The sequence below is a fragment of the Vigna radiata genome, chromosome 8 (genome assembly GCF_000741045.1).
Source record: "Vigna radiata var. radiata cultivar VC1973A chromosome 8, Vradiata_ver6, whole genome shotgun sequence".
NCBI classification, from domain to species: Eukaryota; Viridiplantae; Streptophyta; class Magnoliopsida; order Fabales; family Fabaceae; genus Vigna; species Vigna radiata.
In genome coordinates this window covers 5,194,214-5,217,701 of record NC_028358.1, presented here as the reverse complement: position 1 = coordinate 5,217,701, position 23,488 = coordinate 5,194,214, and the positions used below count along the sequence as shown (strand labels likewise).

Here is a 23,488-nt window from a genome sequence, read left to right as displayed (position 1 = left end):
AGATAGCACTGAGTTCACTCAGTTTAGTAGCTCCAGAAATATGGGACAATCTTCTGTAATCTTCCTCTGCGCTCATCTTCTTCTTCTTCTCTTCTTTTCTCCATCAACTTATGCCTCTGCATCCGATGAGGCGGCGCTGCTCGCGAAGAGGCTCATCAGTGACCTCAATCTGTTCCCCGACGATGCCGTCAACTTCGTTCCCGTTGCTAATTCCTCGCTCCAACCGCGCAAGATCGTTGAGAAGCGCCTCAGGTTCCCGAACCTGGTTGCTTCGGATTCCGAGCCTTCGGTTGAGGATTTGGGTCACCATGCTGGTTATTACCCCATTGAGCATTCACATGCCGCTAGGTGCGCCTCTCGTGGACTCCATTTTATGTTTGATTTAGTTTCTGAGTTTGTCTTACACTTAATTATACCCTAATTTCGTTTTGTCTTTTGCTTGTTTTAAGTTATACGCTTCTGCCATATGTGCCGTTACTCGGAAATGCTTGTAAATGAAAGTAGCATGGTTCTAATTTTGATTCAACTGATGAAATTGACTGTTTAAGAGATTTTAGCAACAATTTTTTTAATTATGCACTCGTCAACTTTAGTAAATAAAAATAGTTTAATCTTAATATAACTTGAAGAGTAAACCTATTACATAAATTCTCCAGGCTTCTTGCTCATAAACTATCCTTCCTTCCTTGATTGTTTAAAAACTATTATATGATATTTCTTATATATTACGGTAATTCGTTTAGTTTTTTTTTGAAAAATATTATATTGTACTATCTGATGTAAAAATAGTACAATGAAAACAGGAATAATTTTTTTAATTTCATAAAATCTGAGAAATAATTGATGATGTCAATGAATTTTAGTCTCTCAACTAATGCATACTAACTTACGAGGATCATAGAACTAGAACTAACATACGAGGCTCGTTAACTGGTAACTTTAAGACATTATTTAACAATTTTTTTCCGAAAACTATATAAAATTTAAGGAAAACAAACAAAAAAGAAAATATTTAAAGAGATAATTTCTGTTGCATTGAATCTGTTGGAAAAATTGAGGAAAACAACAATTAGATAGTTTTTTAGGAAAGTAGGATCACTATCCTTAAGGATTTATTTGTTGGATATGCACAATTTTTCCAAGATACAACAGGAAGTTCTTGAATATCTCCAAGGATTCGGAACTAGCAAGAATTACTCTATTAATAGAGTAGAAAAATAAATTGGATCATTGAATGATAAGAAAAGAGAGAAGAGAGAAAATATATGTAGAATTTTCTTAATTGGAGAAAATATTTGTAGAATCTTCTAGTTTATTTTTCAGTATATTGTTTTCTTATTTTTCTTTTTTGGAAGATTAGATTGTTACAAATAGGTGTAATGAGAATGTAATAGACATGAATGATAATAATAAAATTCATTCTCTTTTCAAGTCTTTCCATGGTGGAGAACCTAAGGTTTACAAAACAAAGAGATAGGGAAGAAATGAAAATTAAAGAAAAGATGTAAGGCCCCTCCCAAGGTTCTTGGCATCTGCTCCACAATCCAATTAAGTGTCCTATTCGCAACTCTATCTTCAAATCAAAACCCATCTTCCTCTTCAACCCCAAAAGGGGAAAACGTCATGGATGAAGGAGGAAACCCAAGAGGGAGAGGGAGAGCTTCTCAGCACCCCCAAACAACCTCCTAGAGCCTCTCCAAAGCATCTTAGGTGATTCTATTCAGAGGAATGAATCGAAACCATCGCAAGAAGCATGATTAAGTACTCAATTTTTGACATGCTAGTGTTGTGACTGCTGAGTGTCGTCTCAGTACTGCTGGACGCAATAAGATAAAACACGAACAAGGGTTCTCTGTCAAACCATTGCCACCAATGTCAGTTCTGTAGCACTAGGTGGTGTCCAATGCCATTTTTCACCGCTCAATAATGGCTTTGCGGAAGCCTGTAGCGCTTGACACCAACCTATGTAGGAGTGGGTGGTGCCCAATGCCAGTTTCTAATACCCAACGCTAGTTTCTACCGCCCAGTGCCATACCTCCCGTTTCCACTGCCCAAATTCATCTTTTCATATCCAAAATATGTTTTCTTGAGTTTTCGCTTGTTTTTCTTCACAACAAATACTTCTTATTCATTTATTTAACACACTTAAAAGAGAGATTAGAAGTAAAATAAGCACAAAACAACTAAAACACACTAAACTTAAGCATTAAACAAGATAAAAGCTACAAGGAATTGATTTTATTCAGTAAAACAAACACACCAAAACATGTAAAAATCAACGTTACTGTTTCTCACTTTATTGTAGAAGGACGTGGGTGACCATGTGTATAACAAACTGAATTTTATCAATGACATAAAATATCATGGACTAAATTGCTTATTAATTATCATTTTATTTAGGGACTTGAATGCTAATTGCGAGTGAGAAAAGTGTCAACATGACACTTGATTTCTAATTTGGACTGTTGTTATTAGACTCACTGACAATAGGACTAATTTACCTAAAGGAAATATTATTTTAGGGACTTAAAGGCAAAGAGAGAAATTTCAAAGACCAATCGACTATTGTCTTCAATTTTTAGGGACATGTTATGTGCTTCACTCGTTATGAATAGTTTAATTTGAGAAAACAATGAAAAAAATTTGAAAGTAACTTATAATGAGGTGAGAGTTATTTTTGGGTGCCTTAAAGATGAAAAGAGTAAAACACTACAGATTGTCACTCTATTTTATTATGTAGAGGTGAATTGTCTTTTTTGTGAAATCGTTTTCTTACTATTGAATAACATTGTTTTCACTATAAAATGTAAGCTAATATGCAATTTAGTCCTCTCTAGTGACAACTTTGTGTTGGTTTGCTCCTTGAGTTTTTGTCTATATAAGTCACTTTGTTGACGTATGGAATTGTTAGTAAGTTGAAAACTTGTTTGGGTAAACTTTGGACCATGTTGACACTTTTGGAGATCATTATTTATAGATGTGCACTTACTAGGGTCAAAGCAACACATGTTGCTACTTTTAGGGTCAAATTGTATATTAAATTGCAAAATTAAAATATAAAGTCTTGAACTTTGGGACAATTATAATTGCATGGGTTTGGTAAATTCCAACTAGCCTTTGAACCTTGTGCATTTAAAAATTTATCGTGTTATGTTGTCGAGTTGTTTCATGAGCTGTAATAGTGTGGTCAATTGTAGATTTCAATGAACAATGTTGAAAACTTGTTTGGGTAAACTTTGGACCATGTTGACACTTTTGGAGATCATTATTTATAGATGTGCACTTACTAGGGTCAAAGCAACACATGTTGCTACTTTTAGGGTCAAATTGTATATTAAATTGCAAAATTAAAATATAAAGTCTTGAACTTTGGGACAATTATAATTGCATGGGTTTGGTAAATTCCAACTAGCCTTTGAACCTTGTGCATTTAAAAATTTATCGTGTTATGTTGTCGAGTTGTTTCATGAGCTGTAATAGTGTGGTCAATTGTAGATTTCAATGAACAATATATTTATGTTAGTTGTTTCTTGCATTTGGTTTGGTCTGCAGGATGTTCTACTTCTTCTTTGAATCACGCAACAGGAAGGAGGATCCTGTCGTTATTTGGTTGACAGGGGGACCTGGGTGTAGCAGTGAATTGGCATTGTTTTATGAAAATGGCCCTTTCAAAATTACTGATGACTTGTCTCTTGTTTGGAACGAGTATGGTTGGGACAAGGTATTTGATATTCACTTTATCAATGTTATATGTGCATGTGTGTATGCAAGTGATGGAAACAATCTAAAATCTAATTTTGAATGATTTCATATTGCTTCTTGAGGGACAGCTGCCCACACCTTAGGCTCCATTGCATGGGTTATAAGTTCAAAACCTTCTTATTGGAGTATGTTGACATGACAAAATTTAAAATCTTGAGTTATAAGAATTAAAAAGAGATTTTTCTATCTTGAAAACTATTTAAAACCAAATAACACATTAATTAATGTGAGTCTTATAAAATTCTTCAATTAATGTAAAAATGACAAGAAGGTCTTGAAAGTTACGTGACAGGAGGAGACCCACTAAAGGTAAATTAAGATCTCATAGAATGACTTTTACAATCAAATTTAGGAATCTCAATTGACTTAGGATTCAAGTTTAAATTAATATATTTTGTGACTATTTATGTGTAAATGTTCTTGTTGAGATGGAATAGACCCCACAAGACCGAACCAAACACATCTTACCTTTCTGAATTCTTTTGTGAGATCCAACCTTGATTACCTTTGCCCTAGTATATAGATACCATATCGAGTTGGTAGAAATCTCACTAGTCTTTGATTTCAAGCATGGTCCAACATCCGCCTTCTTCAGCTCCTCAAGCTCAACCCTTTGTTTATTCATAATCTCATTTGCTTCATCCAGAAGCCTCTCTATCCGTTGAATCTTTTCATCTTTTTGTCTGAGTTTCTTCTCCAAGTTTTCCTTTTCCGCATTTGTCGCACCATTTACCGAGATCACGTCATCCATTATTGGGACCGAGTTCTCCATATCCATTGCATCCGATCTCTTTGCCAACAACAGTTCTTCTGCATCTTTAGTAAAGAGATTAGTCTCCCCATTTGTCTCAGCGTTGCAATACTTTGCAATGTGGCCCGTCTTACCACAATTGTAGCACTTATTTGATCTACACTCATTTGCATAGTGGTCATACTTGCCACACTTAAAACACTCAACCCCTGACCGGTCTCTTCGGCCTTTCCCTTGTCCTCGGTCATGCCAATTCTGCTGATCGGTTTTCTCTTCACTATAATTCTCAAAATTACCTTGGCCATGTCCACCTCATCCTCAGCCTCCTCCTCCTCTGCCGCTAGGACCTAAGCTCTGAGTAATCCGAGTTTTATTCGAGTCAAACTGTACCTGTAGTACTTGATCGTCGGGTTCAACCTGATCATCCCAACTCCTCCTTTGTTTGTTGCCTTCTAATGACCCAGCAAGTTCATCCACTGTGAGAACTGACATGTCCTTCAACTCTTCGATGGCGCATACGATACTTTCGAAATCTTTTGTAAGGGATCTCAAAATTTTTCCCACAACCCGGCTAAATGGCATTTGTTCTCCATTCTTGGCAAGTTGGTTGGCAACCTTCTTCACCCGAGTTATGTACTCGGTTATACGCTCTTTGGGCTCCATCTTCAACTGTTCAAAATCTCCTTTGAGAGCTTTATTCGAACTTGTCTAATGCAGTTGTTACCTTTATACACAACCTCCAATATCTCCCAGGCTTCCTTTGCTGATTTAACATTCGCTATTTTTTTGAATCCCGACTCATCTACTGTATTGTAGATAAAATACAATATTGACCCATCTCTTGCACGATTTTTCTTAAACGTTGTCATCTGTCACCGTCTGATGTTCATCCTCATCAGGTTCAACGTACTCTTCTTCCACCATATCCCAAATGTCTTGGGATCTCAATAACGCCTTCATCTGTAGGCAACAATTATCGTAATTGGTTTTTCTTTTCAATTTTGGCACACTCATACTATTGACAACCTTTGCCATCTCACAAAAAAAAAATAAGCACTCATTTTTTCTCTCACGGTGTTTGACACTCTCTTTCTCTCTTTTTCTCTCTCGATACTCAGAGCATAAAGATCTGATACCACAGTTAAGAAAATCTCACGTTACAGACACTCAGATATTTTTCTCTCACGGTGCTTGACTCTCTCCTTCTCTCTTTTTCTCTCTCGGTACTCAGAACATAAAGCTCTGATACCACTGTTAAGAGAATCTCACGTTACAGACACTCATATTTTTCTCAAATATTTTTCTAAAATTGAGTCTACTATTCATTGATAATTGAAGGGCTTTAAATAGCTGTAGCACTTACAATATTACGGAGAATAAAAATAAAATATCAACTATCTTAAAAATAAAATCTGCTTAATTTATCATAAAATAATATTGTACGTAGATGAAATTCATAACTACTTATCCCTATTTTATCTCTATCAAAATCAAACTCAATATTACTAGACCCAAAACTAATAAAATAAGATTTAAACAAAATTATTAATAAACCCTAAAATTTAAGTTGATACCAACACAAATAAGTGTTTATTTGGCTTTCTTGTTCAACTGCATGTAGTCAAACTCCTCTTTTGTCCAGTCTTTCTTCCTTGGTGATGATTGTCCATTGCTTATAGTGTGAAAACTTGATGTACATCTCCTTTATCGCATCAACGCATCCTTGCTTTACCAAGATAGCTTCCATCTTTTTCCTCCATAAGTTGAAGTCACTCTCACAAAAAAACTTCTCAATGTCACACTTGGTGGCTATGTCTTCAAACCTTTATGTTCTTAACTTACTTCCTCTTGTTCCTCATAGATGGCACCAATTGTTAGGTTCACTTTATAATAACAAGAACAAACAAGAACAAGAGTGAAAGGAACCAATTGTATCATAACAAAAGGTTCTATACACATTGTACGTATGAACACCATGTACTCCAAAGAGTAACATGTCTCTGTATATAGAACTTCAGGATATCATAAAACTATTAAGACAAAACATCATTTAATATGGGTGGTAAACAATAGATGGTCTAACTAAACACTTCTACACGTTTTCTTGTAAACGATCTTCTGTTTTCTTCATTAGACAATCATAATTTAGAGCCTAGATAACAGCCGGGATATAATTTTTGAAAACCTTTTGAACTGATCTACTATGTTTTATTAAAATAGTGAATCGTTATTATAATAGATTTGTCATTTAAAAACAATGAGATCACTTGATCAAATAACATCAAGTTTGTCATTGAAATCACCCATTGGTATGCTGTTATTTGATGTCTTGTTAATGGTCATAATTGGGGCTCTTTCTTTGAAGTGACTATTGATTAATTTTTAAGGTTTTATTTTTGTACATTATGATCTCTTAAGATGCTTCACATATTTTAAAACAGGCATGAGACAGGATTCAACTGCATACTGAACCAAACCAATTTAATTTGCTTGTTTTTTAAATTTATAAGTGTGAGAAAATATGTTTTTTCAATATGTTTTCACGTAGAGAGGTGTCTTCAGTGATAATGTCTTGATGAGGATAAAAGCAAACATGATACCTAGTTGTCATAACTTTATACTGCTTCTGCAGGCTACGTTTCATGTAAAATTTTTTTATGGGAAGTAAAGTGTCAGAATCCCATGATTTATGCTGCAGATAATATTTCCCTGTACAATTTTAATTACATAATTAAGAGATTTAATTGCATTCTTTTTTCAAGGGATATATTTTATATTTACTGTACATGACTGTTGATCCTGAATTGTAGGGATGCGTATGCGTTATATCCATCATATATTGAGATTTTCAGCTATTATGCCTTTTTATTGATTAAAGAGCAATTGCTCCTCTATAAACAATATTAGAAATAGTTTTTTCTGACATTAATTTTGTTGGTAATCTTGTAGGCATCGAACCTTTTGTATGTTGACCAACCAACTGGAACTGGCTTTAGCTACAGTACTGATTTGCGCGACATTCGTCATGATGAAGATGGTGTCAGCAATGACCTGTATGACTTTATTCAGGTACATGTGTTTGCTGCGGAATAGGAATACTAGTTATGTAATTTTCGTATAAGGTTCACTTATTACGTTTTTATTTTAGTAAATTATAGTTCATTTCATTAAGAGATACTAAAATTACACTTCCTTGTCTTATTTTAAAATATACACCTGATATAACTAATTGTCATCAGCATATTATGTATACTTCTGTCAATACTCATCATACTCGCAAGAGAATCTGTGAACCATGGGTCAGAGCAAAAATTAATCAATCTGTCATTACCAAGTTGCCTAACATTGTTTTCCTTTATTTGAGAATAATTTTTCTTTATATTTTCCCATAGAGAAGAAATAACAAAAAGTTACCATAGAATCATTTTTCCAAAGAACTCTAGCTGCAAGAATTTTGGACCAATCCATGTCTTTCTTGATGTATTCACAACAAAGATTAACCATGTAAGCTTTGTTTATTTCTGTTGTTGATCACAATCCAACACCACCCTCTTGATAACCCAAACATAGCTTTTCCCCGACTTCAACAACCGTCTTATCAATAGTGATGTCACCAATCCAAATGAAGATTTTAAATGAATTTTCTAGAATTTAAGCAATGATTTCGGCCATTGGTAAATTTGGAAACTATAATACAACATACTTTATACCTCATTTTTTATAAGAACTCTCCCCATGTAGGAAAGCAAGTATCCTATCGATTTGGCAGTTTTTGCTTTGACATTTTCTAGAACAGGCATCAGATTAATCTTTTAGGTTTTCCTTTAAACACAGGAGCACCAAAGTAGATAGATAAAAGGAAAACAACCTTTCCAGAAACCAATGAGATTTCTGACTCTGCTTATCCTATGTCTTGAGAAATTATGTTAGGCCTTTACTCGTAGTTAGGAAGAAGTNTGNATAAAAGGGGTTGGGGTGCTTTGAGAGAGGGGGTTTTTGGAGTCTTATTGTTTGTGCGGGAACTCTTGGAGTTCTTTGGGGAGAGGTTAAGCTCTCTATACTTGTATTCTTGATTGTTCAGTAATACAAAGAGGTTATACAGTACTCTTTGGTGTGTGTTTTGTGTGGGTGAAGTGTGTTTTCCATAGGTTCCCGATTAGGAACCTATCATTTGGTCCGACCTGCCGGATTGAAGCAGGGTGAAAGATCAAACATCTGCCGTTTCCAAGAAGTTGTCGAATCGAAGTGGGCGTGTGCCGATTCAAGAAGCTGCCGAATCTAAAAGCTGCCATTTCGCAGTGAGGGGTGAAAGATCAAGAAGTAATCAAGAAAATTGTTCAAGAAACTGTGGGAACCCAAATTGGGTGCGAGAACGAGTTATGGAGGGAACCACGATGGGAAGATTGGAGGTTGAAAAAAATTATGAGGATGGTGGAGGCGCGGGCTTACAACAACGAAGAAAAATCAAGCGAAAGTCAAACCTTCGTAAATGACGACCAGCGAAGCCGCGATGAGGATATGGGAGTGAGCGTGTATGGCGACAGTCCAGAGGACAGAATGACTGGCGGAAAAGGGTAGAACTTCCCACTTTCGAAGGGTTCGATCCGGTTGGGTGGGTCTCGAAGGCAGAGAAGTGCTTTGAGTTGCAAGGTGTGGCAGAGGAGGAAAGGGTGCACCTGGCGTCATTCAGTATGGTGGGGAGCGCTCGGTACTGGTTCAAAGCGTGGAAGGAAAAAGCAAAGAATCGGTCATGGGATGGTTTGAAGGGAGCCCTCGTGATAAGGTTTGGAACCCAGGATGAGCGAAAGTCGTTTTGGGAACGAACGTATGGTGAGGGGTCACGGTCCAAGGCCGATCGAGAGTGATTGAGCGAGCGGAACAGGAGAGGACTGCTGGACCGAACGGGAGAGGATCGTTCGAGCCGAACATGACAAAACTGCCAGAACCTACGACCAACCTTGCGACCGGCGAGGGGAAGATCGAAGGAAGGGAGGTGATGATTCTTATAGATAGCGGGGCCAGCCATAACTTCGTCAGTCAAAGGGCAGCGAAGGAGTTGGCGTTGCCGATCATTGATATGCCCTCGTACGCGGTGAGTTTAGGAGTTGGGCATTGGAGAATGTTGCCGTGATGCTGCGAGAAGGTACAAATAAATCTGGGGGAAGCTGTGGTGGAGGAAGATCTGTACGTTTTTGAGTTGGGAGGAGTAGATGTAATCTTGGGGATTGCATGGCTAGCGAGGCTTGGAAAAGTTATGATCAACTGGGGGGAGGTGTCCATGGAATATATGCTGAAGGGAAAGAAGGTGACAGTAAAGGGTGACCCAGCGCTTTCCAGTCAGCTAGTGGAACCTAAAGCATGGGTAAAATTAGTGGATGGTGAGTCATGGGTTCAAGTGGGGAATTTGGGGCAAAGTGGAGCAGGAGGAATGCGGTGAGTGGAGGGGAGATTTGATAGTGGAACAGAAAGTGGAATTATGGTCAGTGTTGTAGACCCACTACCTTGGGTTTCGGGAGAGAGAAAATTTGCCTCCACTTTGTGAGAAAGTGGAATTATGGTCAGTATTGCAGACTCGATACCTTGGGTTCTAGGAGAGAGAAAATTTGTCTCCACTTTGTGATATAAAGCATCATTACAGAAAAAATTTAAGACTTGGAAACTGGGTTTGATAGGGAGAAAAATAATTAAGGTTCGAAGAGATCTTGAGACTGGTGGTGGGAGAACCAAGAACAACAAAATAGGGAAAACTACACTGGGAAGCTGATACCCATTGGACATCATGGCTGGTTCCTATGTTTGGGGTTGCTAATATTGTTGTTTCTGTTATTTGCATATACATCAACAATTGTCTCAAAAATAACTTCGGTATGCAGGAGAACTCGTTGCTTGGTCTTTCTCTTCAACATTGACTTCAACCTTGGAGACAAGGTTGTTTCAGGGGAGGGTGGTATTGTTAGGCCTTTACTCGTAGTTAGGAAGAAGTCTGTATAAAAGGGGTTGGGGTGCTTTGAGAGAGGGGGTTTTTGGAGTCTTATTGTTTGTGCGGGAACTCTTGGAGTTCTTTGGGGAGAGGTTAAGCTCTCTATACTTGTATTCTTGATTGTTCAGTAATACAAAGATGTTATACAATACTCTTTGGTGTGTGTTTTGTGTGGGTGAAGTGTGTTTTCCATAGGTTCCCAATTAGGAACCTATCAAATTACCACTGCCATGAAAAAGATAATTTAGCACAAGATGCATAGCGATACTTCTAAGGCACTACCATGATATTGGATAAGTTCCTCATAGTACATATGCAATTATATGATTAAAGTATAAAGCATGTGTAAGAAAGAACTGAGATTTTGAGCCTGCAGTTCCTGGTAATTTCCCCTCTTTTACAAGCGGAGAATACTTCTACTTGACACTTCTTCTGCCACACAAAAAGGCATAGGAGAGAAAGGATGTCCCTTTCCCACACCTGTAGAGCATGGGAAGTACCCACTTGGCCTGCCATTTATCAATCCTGAAAGTTTAGCAGATTTTAGAATTAGAAGAATCCAATTTCGAAAGATATCATTGAAACATTTGCTTTCAAAACAGAAATGAGGAAATTCCAATCAATGCGGGTGTGAAAAGCTTTTCTGATATCAATTTTGATTGCTATGTTTGCAGAAGGCCACTTCTTGTCTGAAAGGTTTATAGCTTCTGAGGTTGTGCCAATGCAGTCAATGATGCTCTTACCAGGAATGAAAGGAGAGACAAGTTTGCCTATAACCAAAGCTAATCTGTCCGTTAAAATCTTAGAAATAGTCTTAGGAATTAAAATAATGTGATTGTAGTGGTAACTCGGAAGCATCCATTTATCTCCAAAAATCTGCAAAACTGAATTGAATTGATCAAGAAGAATGTGTTGGGATAAACTTAAATTTTAGAGATTTATTATTTTATTAGTTTTGGGTCTAATAATATTTGGTTTGATTTGATAGAGATAAAATAGGAATGGGTAGTTATGATTTTTTGTTTATCTAGGTAGAATATTATTTTATGATAGGTTGAGGAGATTTTATTTTTAAGTCAGCTGATATTTTATTTTTATTTCCATAATATTGTAAGTATCATGACTATTTAAAGTCCTTCAATTATCAACGAATAAGAAGACTCAATTTTGGAAAAATATCTGAGTGTGTATCGGGAGATTTTCCCAACAGTGGTATTAGAGCTCTATGCTCTGAGTACTGAGAGAGAAAAGAGAGAGAAGAGAGTCAAACACCGTGAGAGAAAAAGTGAGTGCTTGATTTTTTTTTGAGAGAGATGGCAAAGGTAGTCAATGGGATGAGTGTGCCACAATTGTCGGAAAATGCCAATTACGACAATTGGTCTTTGCAGATGAAGGTTCTTCTTGGATCCCAAGACGTCTGGGACATAGTGGAAGACAGGTACAATGAACCCGCAGATGATGAGCATCAGACAGCGAACCAGACTGTTGCATTGAAAAAGACACGAGTGAAAGACAGATCGACTTTGTACTTTCTGTATAATGCAGTGGATGAATCTGGATTTGAGAAAATAGCTAATGCAAAGTCGGCAAAAAAAGCATGGGAAATTCTGAAGGTGGCATACAAAGGAGATACCCGCGTGAAGCAAGTCTGAGTACAAGCTCTCAGAAGAGAGTTTGAACATATGGAGATGGATGAAAATGAGGGAGTTTTCGAGTTTATAACTCGAGTACAGAAGATGGCCAACCAACTTGGTATGAACGGAGAAGAGGTTCCTCCTAACCGGGTTGCGGAAAAGATCTTGAGAAATCTAACGGATGATTCTGAAAGTATCGTGGTCACTATTGAAGAGACAAAGGATTTGTCAACTCTCTGTGGAGGAGTTAGCTGGGTCATTAAAAGCCCACGAATTGAGGAAGAAAAAGAAAAAGAGGGAATCCGACGATCAAGCACTAGAGGTACAATTTAACTGGAATAAATCTCGGATTACTCAGAGCCAATGTCCTGGTGGAAGTGGGCGAGGAGGCCGAGGACGAGGTGGACGTGGCCGAGGTAATGATAATGAAGATCAAACCGGTCAGCAAAATTGGCATGACCGAAGACAAGGAAAAGACCGAGGAGATCGGTCAAGGGCGGAGTGTTTTAGATGTGGCAAGTACGGCCACTATACAAACGATTGTATGTCAACAAAGTGCTACAATTGTGGCAAATTTGGTCATATTGCAAGGTATTGCGAGACCGAGACAAAGGGGGAGACAAATCTTGTTACTGATGATGGTGAAGAAGAGTGTGGAATCCTCTTGATGGCAAAGAGCTCGGATGTAGTGGACATGAAGAGCCCAATCCCAACAATGGATGAAGTGATCTCGGTAAAGGATGCATAATTGTGGAGAAGGAAAACCTGGAGAAAGAACTCAAAGGAAAAGATGAAGAGATTCGGCGAATAGGGAGGCTTATAGATGAAGCTAATGAAATTATGAATAAACAAAAGGTTGAGCTTGAGGAGCTGAAGAAGGCGACTTTTGAAAAAGAAGAGAAAAGATCTAGTGTTCTTGAACCAGATGATGTTGAGAAGAACCCAATGAAGATGTCGGTCAAGATTGTTGAGAAATCGCCTAAGGTCAGAGATGAGTTGGTTAAGGTTATTGAGAAGTTGGACATAACAGTCAAAGCATTAAAGAGGTCAACCAAGGTAAAAGACAGGAAGGTCATAAGGAAAAAGAAGAAGTCAAATTTGATTGAAAGAAGCAAACTCGGAGTGGGATGATGCACATGGAAAGAAAGGAAGGAAGAATTTAAGTTTATGGGAGAGTTTGTTGGGATAAACTTAAATTTTAGAGATTTATTATTTTATTAGTTTTAGGTCTAGTAATATTTGGTTTGATTTGATAGAGATAAAATAGGAATGGGTAGTTATGATTTTCTGTTTATCTAGGTAGAATATTATTTTATGATAGGTTGAGGAGATTTTATTTTTAAGTCAGTTGATATTTTATTTTCAGATTTTATTTTTATTTCCATAATATTGTAAGTATCATGACTATTTAAAGTTCTTCAATTATCAATGAATAACAAGACCTAATTTTGGAAAAATATCTGAGTGTGTATAAGGAGATTTTCCCAACAGAATGATATCCCACAAGTTTGATAAAAAAAACACCAGAAAAACCATTTGAACCAAGAGCATTGTAAGAGGAAATGTTGAAAACAGCTTGTGTAACTTAAATCAAAGTAGGTTGCTCTGTAAGAAAATGATTATCCATTTTTGATAGGAAACTGAGAGTTAGTTAATCTAATTGTCTTGACAGTTAGAAATTGCACTGGGTGGGACTTGTATAAATAAATAGGTGTTAATTGCTGAGACTGACTTTTGACCATTTGTGTGTTCTAAACAGACTCTTTAGTGTTGTTGGGGGAGGTTAGGCTCCCATATTACTCCATTCTTGTATTCTTTCTTGGTGAATGATAAACAACAGAGGTTATTCATAGTTTGTGAGTTGTTTTGTGTGGGAAAGTTGGGAAAAGCTTTAGGTTTCTTTATCATAAACCTACCAATTTGGTCTGACCTGCCGGATCCAAATTGGGTGAGACGCGACACGAAAATGGAGAACGCTACTGAGGCAAGATTGGAGGGCATTGAGATCACGATGGAGGGAATGAAGGCTGAGTCAACAGCTGTACGGCGAGACCTACAACAAATTATGAAGGTTCTGGGTACGCGTGTCAATCAAACGGAGGGGAGTTCCGATGACAGTTCGGTGAACGACAACCAACATCGAGTTGTGGGGGAAAATGACAATGGAGGGGCTGGCGACAGAGGGGTAGAACAGAAACCTTGGCGGAAAAAGGTGGAGTTGCCGACCTTCGATGGAGAGGAGCCTCTTAGTTGGCTCAGCAGAGCGGAGAGATTCTTTGACATCCAAAAGGTGATGAATGAAGAGGACAAAGTAGAAATTGCGTATGTAAGTATGGAGGGGAGCGCGGTGTATTGGTTTACATTCTGGAAAGAAAAGGCAAGAAACCGTTCTTGGGACGGTATGAAGGCATCGATGATCAACCGGTTCGGTGGAGGGTTCAGGGGCACGGTATTCGAGAGATTGGCAACGTTGAGACAGGATGGAACAGTGGAGGAATTTGTACGAAATTTTGAGGTGTTGATGGGGCAAACAAGAGGCGTGCCCGAGGAACAGGTGTTGGGGTATTTTCTCACGGATTGCGAGAGGATGTGAAGGGGCCGGTGAAGATCCAGAACCCACCGGATTTAATGGAAGCGATGTGCATTGCGTGAGATGTGGAAGACGTGATGATCAGAGAGCAAGGGGGGTTCGTGAATGGGTTCAAGTTTAACCCATCGGGGGTGCGATCATCAGGAAGCATTGTGAAATCGGAACCCAATCGAACCACGATGACATAACACGGGAAAACGAAAAGTGTTGGGTCGGTGAGAAGGGATGGAGTTGTGACGCATGCGAATGCGGGAGGAAGTTACCCAGCTGGAAACGATAATCGCGGGAGGATGGTGAGAAATTTGCCATACCCCGAATTTCTCAAGAGGAAAGAAGAAGGCCGTTGTTTTTGTTGTGGAGGGCAGTTTGCGCCAGGTCATCGGTGTGCAGAGAAAAGTATAAGGGTGCTACTTCTGGCGAAAGATGAAGAGGGGGAATTGAGCGAGGAAACTGGGAATCAGGAGGAGAAGCTTTTGGAGCTATCAGCTTGCTCCGCCGAGGGGTTGACCTCTCCCAAGACATTGAAGTTAACTGGAAAGATAGGAGAATGGAGTGTGGTGGTGCTGATCGACAGTGGCGCAAGCCACAACTATTTCAGCCAGAGGGTAACGGAGGACTTAAGATTACCGGTGACCGACACACCTGCGTATCCAGTGAGTTTGGGTGATGGGCATTAGCAAGAGACGCGAGGACGATGCGAGAAGGTGACGGTGAGGTTGGAGTAGGTTGATGTCGAAGAGGAGTTTTACGTGTTTGAGTTCGGTGGCGTCGATGTGATTCTCGGTGTTGCATGGCTGGCGAAGTTGGGAGAGGTCAGGACTAATTGGGGAAACATGACGATGGTTTATAATGTGGGAGATAAGAAGATCAGAATTAAGGGAGATCCAGTTTTGTCTCGATAGCTGGAAGAATCCAAGGCGTTGTTAAAAAAATGGATGCTGAATCATGGGAAGTTGTTCGGGAACTGGGCCAAGTGGAGAAGCAAGTGGAAGATGAGTGGCAAGTTGAGTTGATGGGAGAGCAAAGAGCAGAGCTGCAAGTGGTATGGCAGGAGCATTACCACTTCTTCAAGGAAAAACAAGGATTACTTCCACTTAGGCACATGCAGCACCGCATTCCACTCAAAGATGCTGCAATGTTATATACTTGCCAGCTATATACAACAGCTCGTGTTTCTTCCTTTGTTCTCACATACTATGGCCCCTGTCTATTAAATGGAAATTGCACAATCAAGTTTCACTTTGCAGAGATTATTTTCATCAATGAAAGGTCACTTAATAGTCTCGGAAAGAGGGTATTTTGTGTCTATATCCAGGGGAATTTAGTGCTGAAAGACTTTGATATCCAAAGAGAAGCTGGTGGTAATGGCAAGTCAATCATAAAGTCATGCAATGCTACTGTCACGCAACATACTTTGAAGATTCACTTCTACTGGGCTGGAAAAGGAATCACTGGCATTCCCACAGGAGGAGTTTATGGACCACTAGTGTCTGCTATGTCGGTAAGCCCTAATTTTAAACCTCCATTAAGGAAGGATGACAGCAGAACTGATGTCATACTGGCAATTGGCATAGTTGTTGGTGCTTTAGTTCTTCTTCTTCAGGGGCTGGTTTTTATGAGGTGGATAGGATGGTTAGGAGGCAAAGATCCAGTGTACAAAGAGCTTAGGGGTATCGATCGGCAGACGGGATTATTTACACTAAAACAAATCAAAGCAGCAACCAAAAACTTTGATGCAACAAACAAAACTGGCGAAGGTGGCTTTGGCTGTGTTTACAAGGACCTACTGTGAGATGGTACAATAAGAGCAATCAAGCAGCAGCTGTTTTCAAAATTCAAAGCAAGAAAGCAGCAGCTGTTTTCAAAATTCAAACAAGGAACTACCAGCAGAGTCATAGTTGGAAGGGCCAACTTTTTGGCCAGCTGTTTTCAAAATTCAAACAAGGAACTATCAATTTCTGTCAATAACTCAGGAATAACATTAGTGATATTATGTACGTTAGAGCATATATTAGCGTAGAAAAAAAATCTGTTGCAAATGATTTGGCACTGGTGCCTCAATGTCAACCCACTATCAATGGCCAAAATATCATTATGGAAGTTGTAATCCTAAATGTCTTTATATCAAGATTTCTTTCTTACATTAGTGCTACAAGGATTTCTTTTGAAGTTGCTGTTAGAGAAAGTGCGTTTTGGAAGCCTTGTTGGTCATGATGGCCTCTACCAGTTTCCTGACTTACTACATCTGTGCTTTGTATTTTCTGACAAGTTTCCTATCTTGTTCTTCAATTTCATTGTTTGTGATAAGTTCTCTATTTTGAAGTCATTACTAATAGTTCACAATATCTTTGGTGTGGAGCATTTGCCAAGCACCACTATAAAATATTTCCTCGTGACAATAAAAGTTAAAATGAGCTGCCTCTTGTGTGGAAAACTTGAGTATGACATTTTATAAACAAAATCATATAACTTAAATTGATGAGCGTGCAATAAAGCCTATAAGATTTCTCTGTCACATAAGGTTAAGTAAATGTACATCAACAAGTGTTTGCAAAGAGAGTATCTAGTTAAAGCATTAGATGTTAGCAGGGTTAATCTGATCAATTGTACGGTTAAAATTATTTCCTATCACCAGAGTATCATGTAAGCTGGGGATTGTTCTTGCCTTAGATTTCTTTAGCCTTATTCCTCTATGATATTGAGTGAATGTATTATGTCACTTGTGTTTTGAATTATGCATATGCCAAAAAGTCATGTGAAGTAAAACAATCAAGGCACAGGCGAAAGAAAGTGAGAAGTTATCAAGCATCCGTAATAGATTTAGATTAGATGTTCCCATCAACTATGCCCCATCTTTGGTTTTGTCATCATCACTGCCATATTTAGCATCTTGTCTCAATCTGTGTACCGTGCTTAATGAAGTCTCTTCATGATCATCTTAATGAAGTCTCTTCATGATCATTTAAGTGGGAGCCTCTATACTGACCCTTTTAGCGTTGCAGCCCTCGAGAAATAGGATTTTGGCTGTAAGAATAAGGATTGTCCATCCTGTATTAAAAATAGTCAATTTGACCATGCAGCTAATCCACACTCTTGTTTCATTGATACTCAAGCCTCAAACCTTCTGAAGAATTCAAAGCCATCTAATCCGTATGAGGGCTTCCGAAATGCTAAATTTTGATTTTACACATCATGGCTAACACGTGAAACAAATTTAGTTGGAGAGAAAATTTAAGAAAAGATTACCAAAGTAATGAAAGAATTTTGGATGTCATGCCTAAAATTTAGAGCAGGTTTATATCTGCACACACGTGTGTGTGTATCACAGTGCAGAGAAGTAAGAGTGATATATATGTAGAGACATAGTAAAACTGATAGATTAAAAAACTGTATTAACAGTTAATTTCTTTTTCCCTCAGGCCTTCTTCGCAGAGCATCCTCAATATGCAAAAAATGACTTCTTTATTACAGGTGAATCATATGCTGGACACTACATTCCTGCTTTTGCAACACGGGTCCATCGGGGCAACAAAGCTAAAGAAGGAATTCATATAAACCTGAAGGTTTGTAACATCACGTGATAAACCAATCTAACTTTCTCTGACAGAATATGATTGAAGGAAAGAATAATTTCTTATCTTACTATTATTGTTTGAACAGGGATTTGCCATTGGTGATGGACTTACTAACCCTGCAATTCAGTATAAAGCCTACCCAGATTATGCATTCGAAATGGGAATCATTAAGAAGGCTACACGAAACCGCCTTAACAAAGTACTGGTTCCAGCCTGTGAATTGGCTATAAAACTATGTGGTAATATACATTTTGGCTTTTTACCTTTTTACAGATGTTACATTTGTCACGTTGGAATGTGTGTAATGAGGGCTATGATGGGTTGAAGAGTCCAGCTACCGAATGCTTGAATTTGCTGGATTGATTTTTTAAGCTCCTACAAATCTGATAGGTTCCTAAATTGGGAACCTAATCAAGAACGCTCTTCCTCACCCAAGAACACAAGAAAGGAAGAAAGAATATTGAATGTTATTCACAGTAACAATGTCTGTACAGTAGGTAACAGAGGCTTAACCCTCTTCACAGGTCAAAACCTGTCAACAGCTAACTCTCCAAAAGTCCCCTCTCCCAACTAACCAACCCTTATTTATAACTACCACATCCTCCCCCCTTAACTATTGAACAGTTAAGTGATAACAACTAACTCGTTTTCTTATTTCTTCTCTCATAAACAATCCATCCCTGTGTATTCTTCTTGTGAAATAGTAAAGAGTGTAGGAATAGGAAATTGCTAATTCCTAAATTCACTAAAATACTTAAAATAGGAGAAGGGAAGAAACTTTACAAAGAGCTTCTTTATTCAAAAGAAATAATAAAATAATAACAAGTAGTTTGTTATAAAGTTTCTTCCCTTATCATATTTTAAGTATTTTAGTGAATTTAGGAATTAGCAAATTCCTGTTCCTACATCTGGTATTAGAGCCAGATCAAATATTTGTGATTACATCATGGCAAGTAACATTCAAGTTCCACTTCCAAAATTGACTGGAGAAAATTATGATACCTGGGCAATCCAGTTGAAGGTATATTTCCACTCTCACGATTTGTGGGATTTGGTGGAAAAAGGCTTTGCAGATGTTACAGACTCAACATCATTTGAGTCCCTTAGTAGAGAGGAGAAGGATGCATTGATAGAAACACGTAAAAAGGATCAGAAAGCATTGTATTCTATATTCTTAGCAGTTGAACAAAAGACGGTATTTCAAAAGATATCATTAGCAGAAACATCACATGCAGCATGGGATATTCTGCAGAAATCCTACAAAGGTGATGATAGAGTCATTTGCAAACACTTCGAGGCACTTCTGAGAATTTGCGCATGGTCAAGGAAGAAACAATTTCTTCCTACTTTGACTATGTTCAATCCATTGTTAATCAACTACGAAGCAATGGAGAGATTATTACTGACCAACGTGTTGTAGAAAAAATAACAATATCATTGAGTCATAAATTCGATCATATTGTGACACCTATTGAAGAAGGACATGATCTATCCACATTATCATTAGAAAGGTTATTAGGTTCGCTATCTTCACATGAACAAAGGATGAAGCAACGAACTAATAATCCTAACTTTGAGCAAGCTTTGCAAAGCAGGGTGAATTTCACCAATCGTGGTGGATACCAAGGTGGTAAAGGTCGTGGACGTGGTCGTAATCGAGGAAGAGGTAATTTTTCCTCACATGGGGATAACATTGGAGAGAGTAGTTATTCTGGTGGAAGATCAAATTTCAAACATGACAAGTCCAAAGTGGAGTGTTATAAATGTAAGCAGTTAGGCCATTATGCATCCGAATGTCGAACTAAATTACAAAGAGAACATGGAGAACATGCAAATGTAGTTGAAACTGAAGAAAGTATGGTACTTGCCTGTACACAAGGTCCAGATGTTGAAAACAATGATATTTGGTATCTTGATACAGGATGTAGCAACCATATGACGGGAAAAAGGGAATTTTTCTCTTTCTTGGATGNATCAGTGAAAGGTGAAGTGAATTTTGGAAACAAATCCAAAATTCGCGTGATGGGTAAAGGTAATATTAGTATCCAATCTAAAAATGGAACTAATGTTACTATTGCAGATGTATATTATGTGCCAGGATTATTCTGGAATTTATTAAGCATAGGACAACTTTCAGAAAAAGGGTACAAAGTTCGTATAGATAACGGAGTTTGTGAAATTATGAACAAAGACAATAAAAACATCGCAAGGGTAAAAATGACAGAATCGCATGTTTCCTTTGTCACTTCAAACGAGATCTTTGATGAATTTTCAAGCTATGGTAAAGGATGACAATTGGTTATGGCATCTTCGCTTTGGTCATTTGAACTTCAGAGGTTTGAAGTGATTGGTACAGAAGCAAATGGTGACTGGCCTTCCACTCATTAATGCTCCCGATAATCCATGTGAAGGTTGTATTCTTGGCAAGCATAATAGAGACTCGTTTGTAATTGGAAAGTCTGTGCGAGCAAAGAAACCTTTAGAATTGATTCACACTGATATATGTGGACCATTTGAGGTAGAGTCAGTTGGAAATAAAAGGTATTTTTTACTTTTTGTTGATGATTATAGCAGAAAGATATGGGAATATTTCTTGAAAGAAAAGTGTGAAGCGTTTAACAAATTTAAAGAGTTTAAGGCGCTTGTTGAAAACAAAGNGAATTATGTCTGAAAACATTAAGATCAGACAGAGGAGGAGAATTCACAACGAATGAGTTTAATGATTATTGCAAGAAAGAAGGAATTCATCGTCAATTGACCGTAAGTTATACACCTCAACAAAATGGTATAGCTGAAAGAAAGAATAGAACAATTTTTGAGATGGCTAGAAGTATGATAAAAGCAAAGCATCTTCCAAAACCTTATTGGGCAGAAGCTGTTGCATGTGCTGTTTATATACTGAATAGGTGTCCGACAAAAAGTGTCCAAGGAAGAACACCTCAAGAAGCATGGACTGGAAATAAGCCGGATGTGTCTCACTTACGTGTATTTGGGTGCATTGCATATGCCCATATACCTGATGAAAAGAAGAAGCTTGACAATAAAAGTGAGAAATGTATTTTCATTCGATATAGTGATGTAACAAAGGGTTATAAATTATATAATCCAGAAACAAAGAAAGTGATCATTAGTAGGGATGTTCATTTTATTGAAGATGAAGAATGGCAGTGGGATGATGATAATAATAATACTGTCATTATCAATGAAGCACCAATAAATGAGATGTTTCTAGAAACTTCTCCCTCATTTAGCAATCCAATATCAACAGTTTATACTTACCCACAAGCAACAGATTCAAGGCCATCAGGACGTCTAGAAAGAAGACATGTGCCACCAGCACGATTGCAAGATTATGTGTTAGGAAGAGACGATGATGACGACAATGATTTGAATGAAGATTCTCTAGCAAACTTTTGTATGTTTGCAGATTGTGATCCAGTTTCATTTCAAGATGCAGCAGCAGATGAAAAGTGGATCCAAGCCATGAAAGAGGAGATCCACTCAATAGAAAAAAATGAGACCTGGGAACTTACTACCCTACCAATTGGAAAGAAGCCGATAGGAGTTAAATGGGTGTACAAGGCAAAGTATAAACCCGATGGTAAGGTGGATCGTTATAAAGCAAGATTAGTAGTAAAGGGTTACAAGCAAAAGCCAAGAATTGATTATTTTGAGGTATTTGCACCAGTTTCAAGAATGTGCGAATGATTTTATCCCTTGCAGCTCAAAATAAATGGAACATCTATCAAATGGATGTAAAGTCANNANTTNTGAATGGTGTACTTCAAGAAGAAGTATATGTTGAGCAACCACTTGGCTTTATAAAGAAAGGAGATGAAAAGAAAGTTTATCATCTTAAAAAGGCTTTGTATGGGTTAAAACAAGCACCACGTGCTTGGTATTCTCGTATTGACACATATCTAGTGGACGATGGTTTTCATAAATGTGATCATGAGCATACATTATATATAAAACATAAGACAAAGGGTGAACTTTTGATCTTGTGTTTGTATGTAGATGACCTGATATTCATTGGGAATAGTGAGGAAATGTTTGTTCAATTCAAGAAGGCCATGATACAACAATTTGAGATGACAGACATGGGACTTATGTCATACTTTCTTGGCATTGAAGTACAACAAAGTAATGATCGTATTTTTGTTTCGCAAAGAAAATATACCACTGATATCTTAAAAAAATTCAAGATGGACGAAACTTTCCCAATTCGAACTCCAGTTGCAGAACGCATGGAGATGAAGAAAGTTGGTAGTGGAGAATTTGTGGACTCAACCTATTTCGAAAGTATAGTGGGTAGTCTTCGGTATCTAACATCCACTAGACCTGATATTATTTATGGGGTTGGACTAATAAGTCGTTTCATGGAGAAACCATATCAGTCACACTTACAAGCAGCTAAAAGAATTCTTCGTTATCTCAATGGAACTCGAGATTATGGAATCTTTTATACTTACTCAAATGACTACAATTTAGTAGGTTATACAGATAGTGATTGGGCAGGTGATATTGAAANTCGTAAAAGCACCTCAGGATATGTATTCTATTTGGGAAATGGAGTTATATCATGGTCTTCTAAAAAGCAACAAGTGGTGGCTCTATCAACAGCAGAAGCAGAATATATTGCAGCAACATCAGCAGCATGTCAAGCAGTTTGGCTACGTAGAATATTAAGAGTTAAAAGATATTCAAGTTGATCCGACGACTATTCAATGTGATAACAAATCCGCTATGGCATTAGCGAAGAATCCTGTGTTCCACGGACAGAGCAAACATATAGATATTCGTTATCATTACATTAGGGAGTTGATCAAGCAAGAAGAAATTGAACTCCAATTCTACAAGTCTGAAGAACAAGTTGCAGACATAATGACTAAACCATTGAAGGCCAATTTGTTTGAAAAGTTTAGAGCAATGCTTGGAATCAAGCTACCAAATGAAGAATATTCAAGTTTGAGGGGGCGTGTTGAAAATAGCAAACTTAAATATAGGAGACTATATTAAGAAATTTCTTTACGTCCGTATATTTTTTAATGGTCATAATTATAGTTGAATGTAAACCATTATTTCTTTAGTAGTTAGAAACTTATATAAAGAGCTTCTTTATTCAAAAGAAATAATAATATAATAACAAGTAGTTTGTTATAAAGTTTCTTCCCTTCTCCTATTTTAAGTATTTTA

At 37.7% G+C, this 23,488-nt stretch overlaps 2 protein-coding genes across 2 annotated transcripts in view; both read left to right on the top strand.

The window, feature by feature from the left end:
• Nucleotides 1-23,488, top strand: part of LOC106772094 (serine carboxypeptidase-like) — a 27,857-nt gene continuing 4,369 nt past the window's right edge. The window contains exons 1-5 of the mRNA XM_014658255.2: nucleotides 1-348; nucleotides 3,553-3,721; nucleotides 7,463-7,582; nucleotides 18,137-18,280; nucleotides 18,378-18,531. Coding sequence (XP_014513741.1) covers nucleotides 41-348; nucleotides 3,553-3,721; nucleotides 7,463-7,582; nucleotides 18,137-18,280; nucleotides 18,378-18,531 — 895 coding nt within the window. The 5' untranslated portion in view covers nucleotides 1-40. The remainder of the gene's footprint in view (nucleotides 349-3,552; nucleotides 3,722-7,462; nucleotides 7,583-18,136; nucleotides 18,281-18,377; nucleotides 18,532-23,488) is intronic.
• Nucleotides 19,575-20,591, top strand: LOC111242339. The gene has a single exon (XM_022785083.1). It carries the CDS (start codon nucleotides 19,610-19,612, stop codon nucleotides 20,582-20,584), a length of 975 nt encoding a protein of 324 aa, XP_022640804.1. The 5' UTR covers nucleotides 19,575-19,609; the 3' UTR covers nucleotides 20,585-20,591.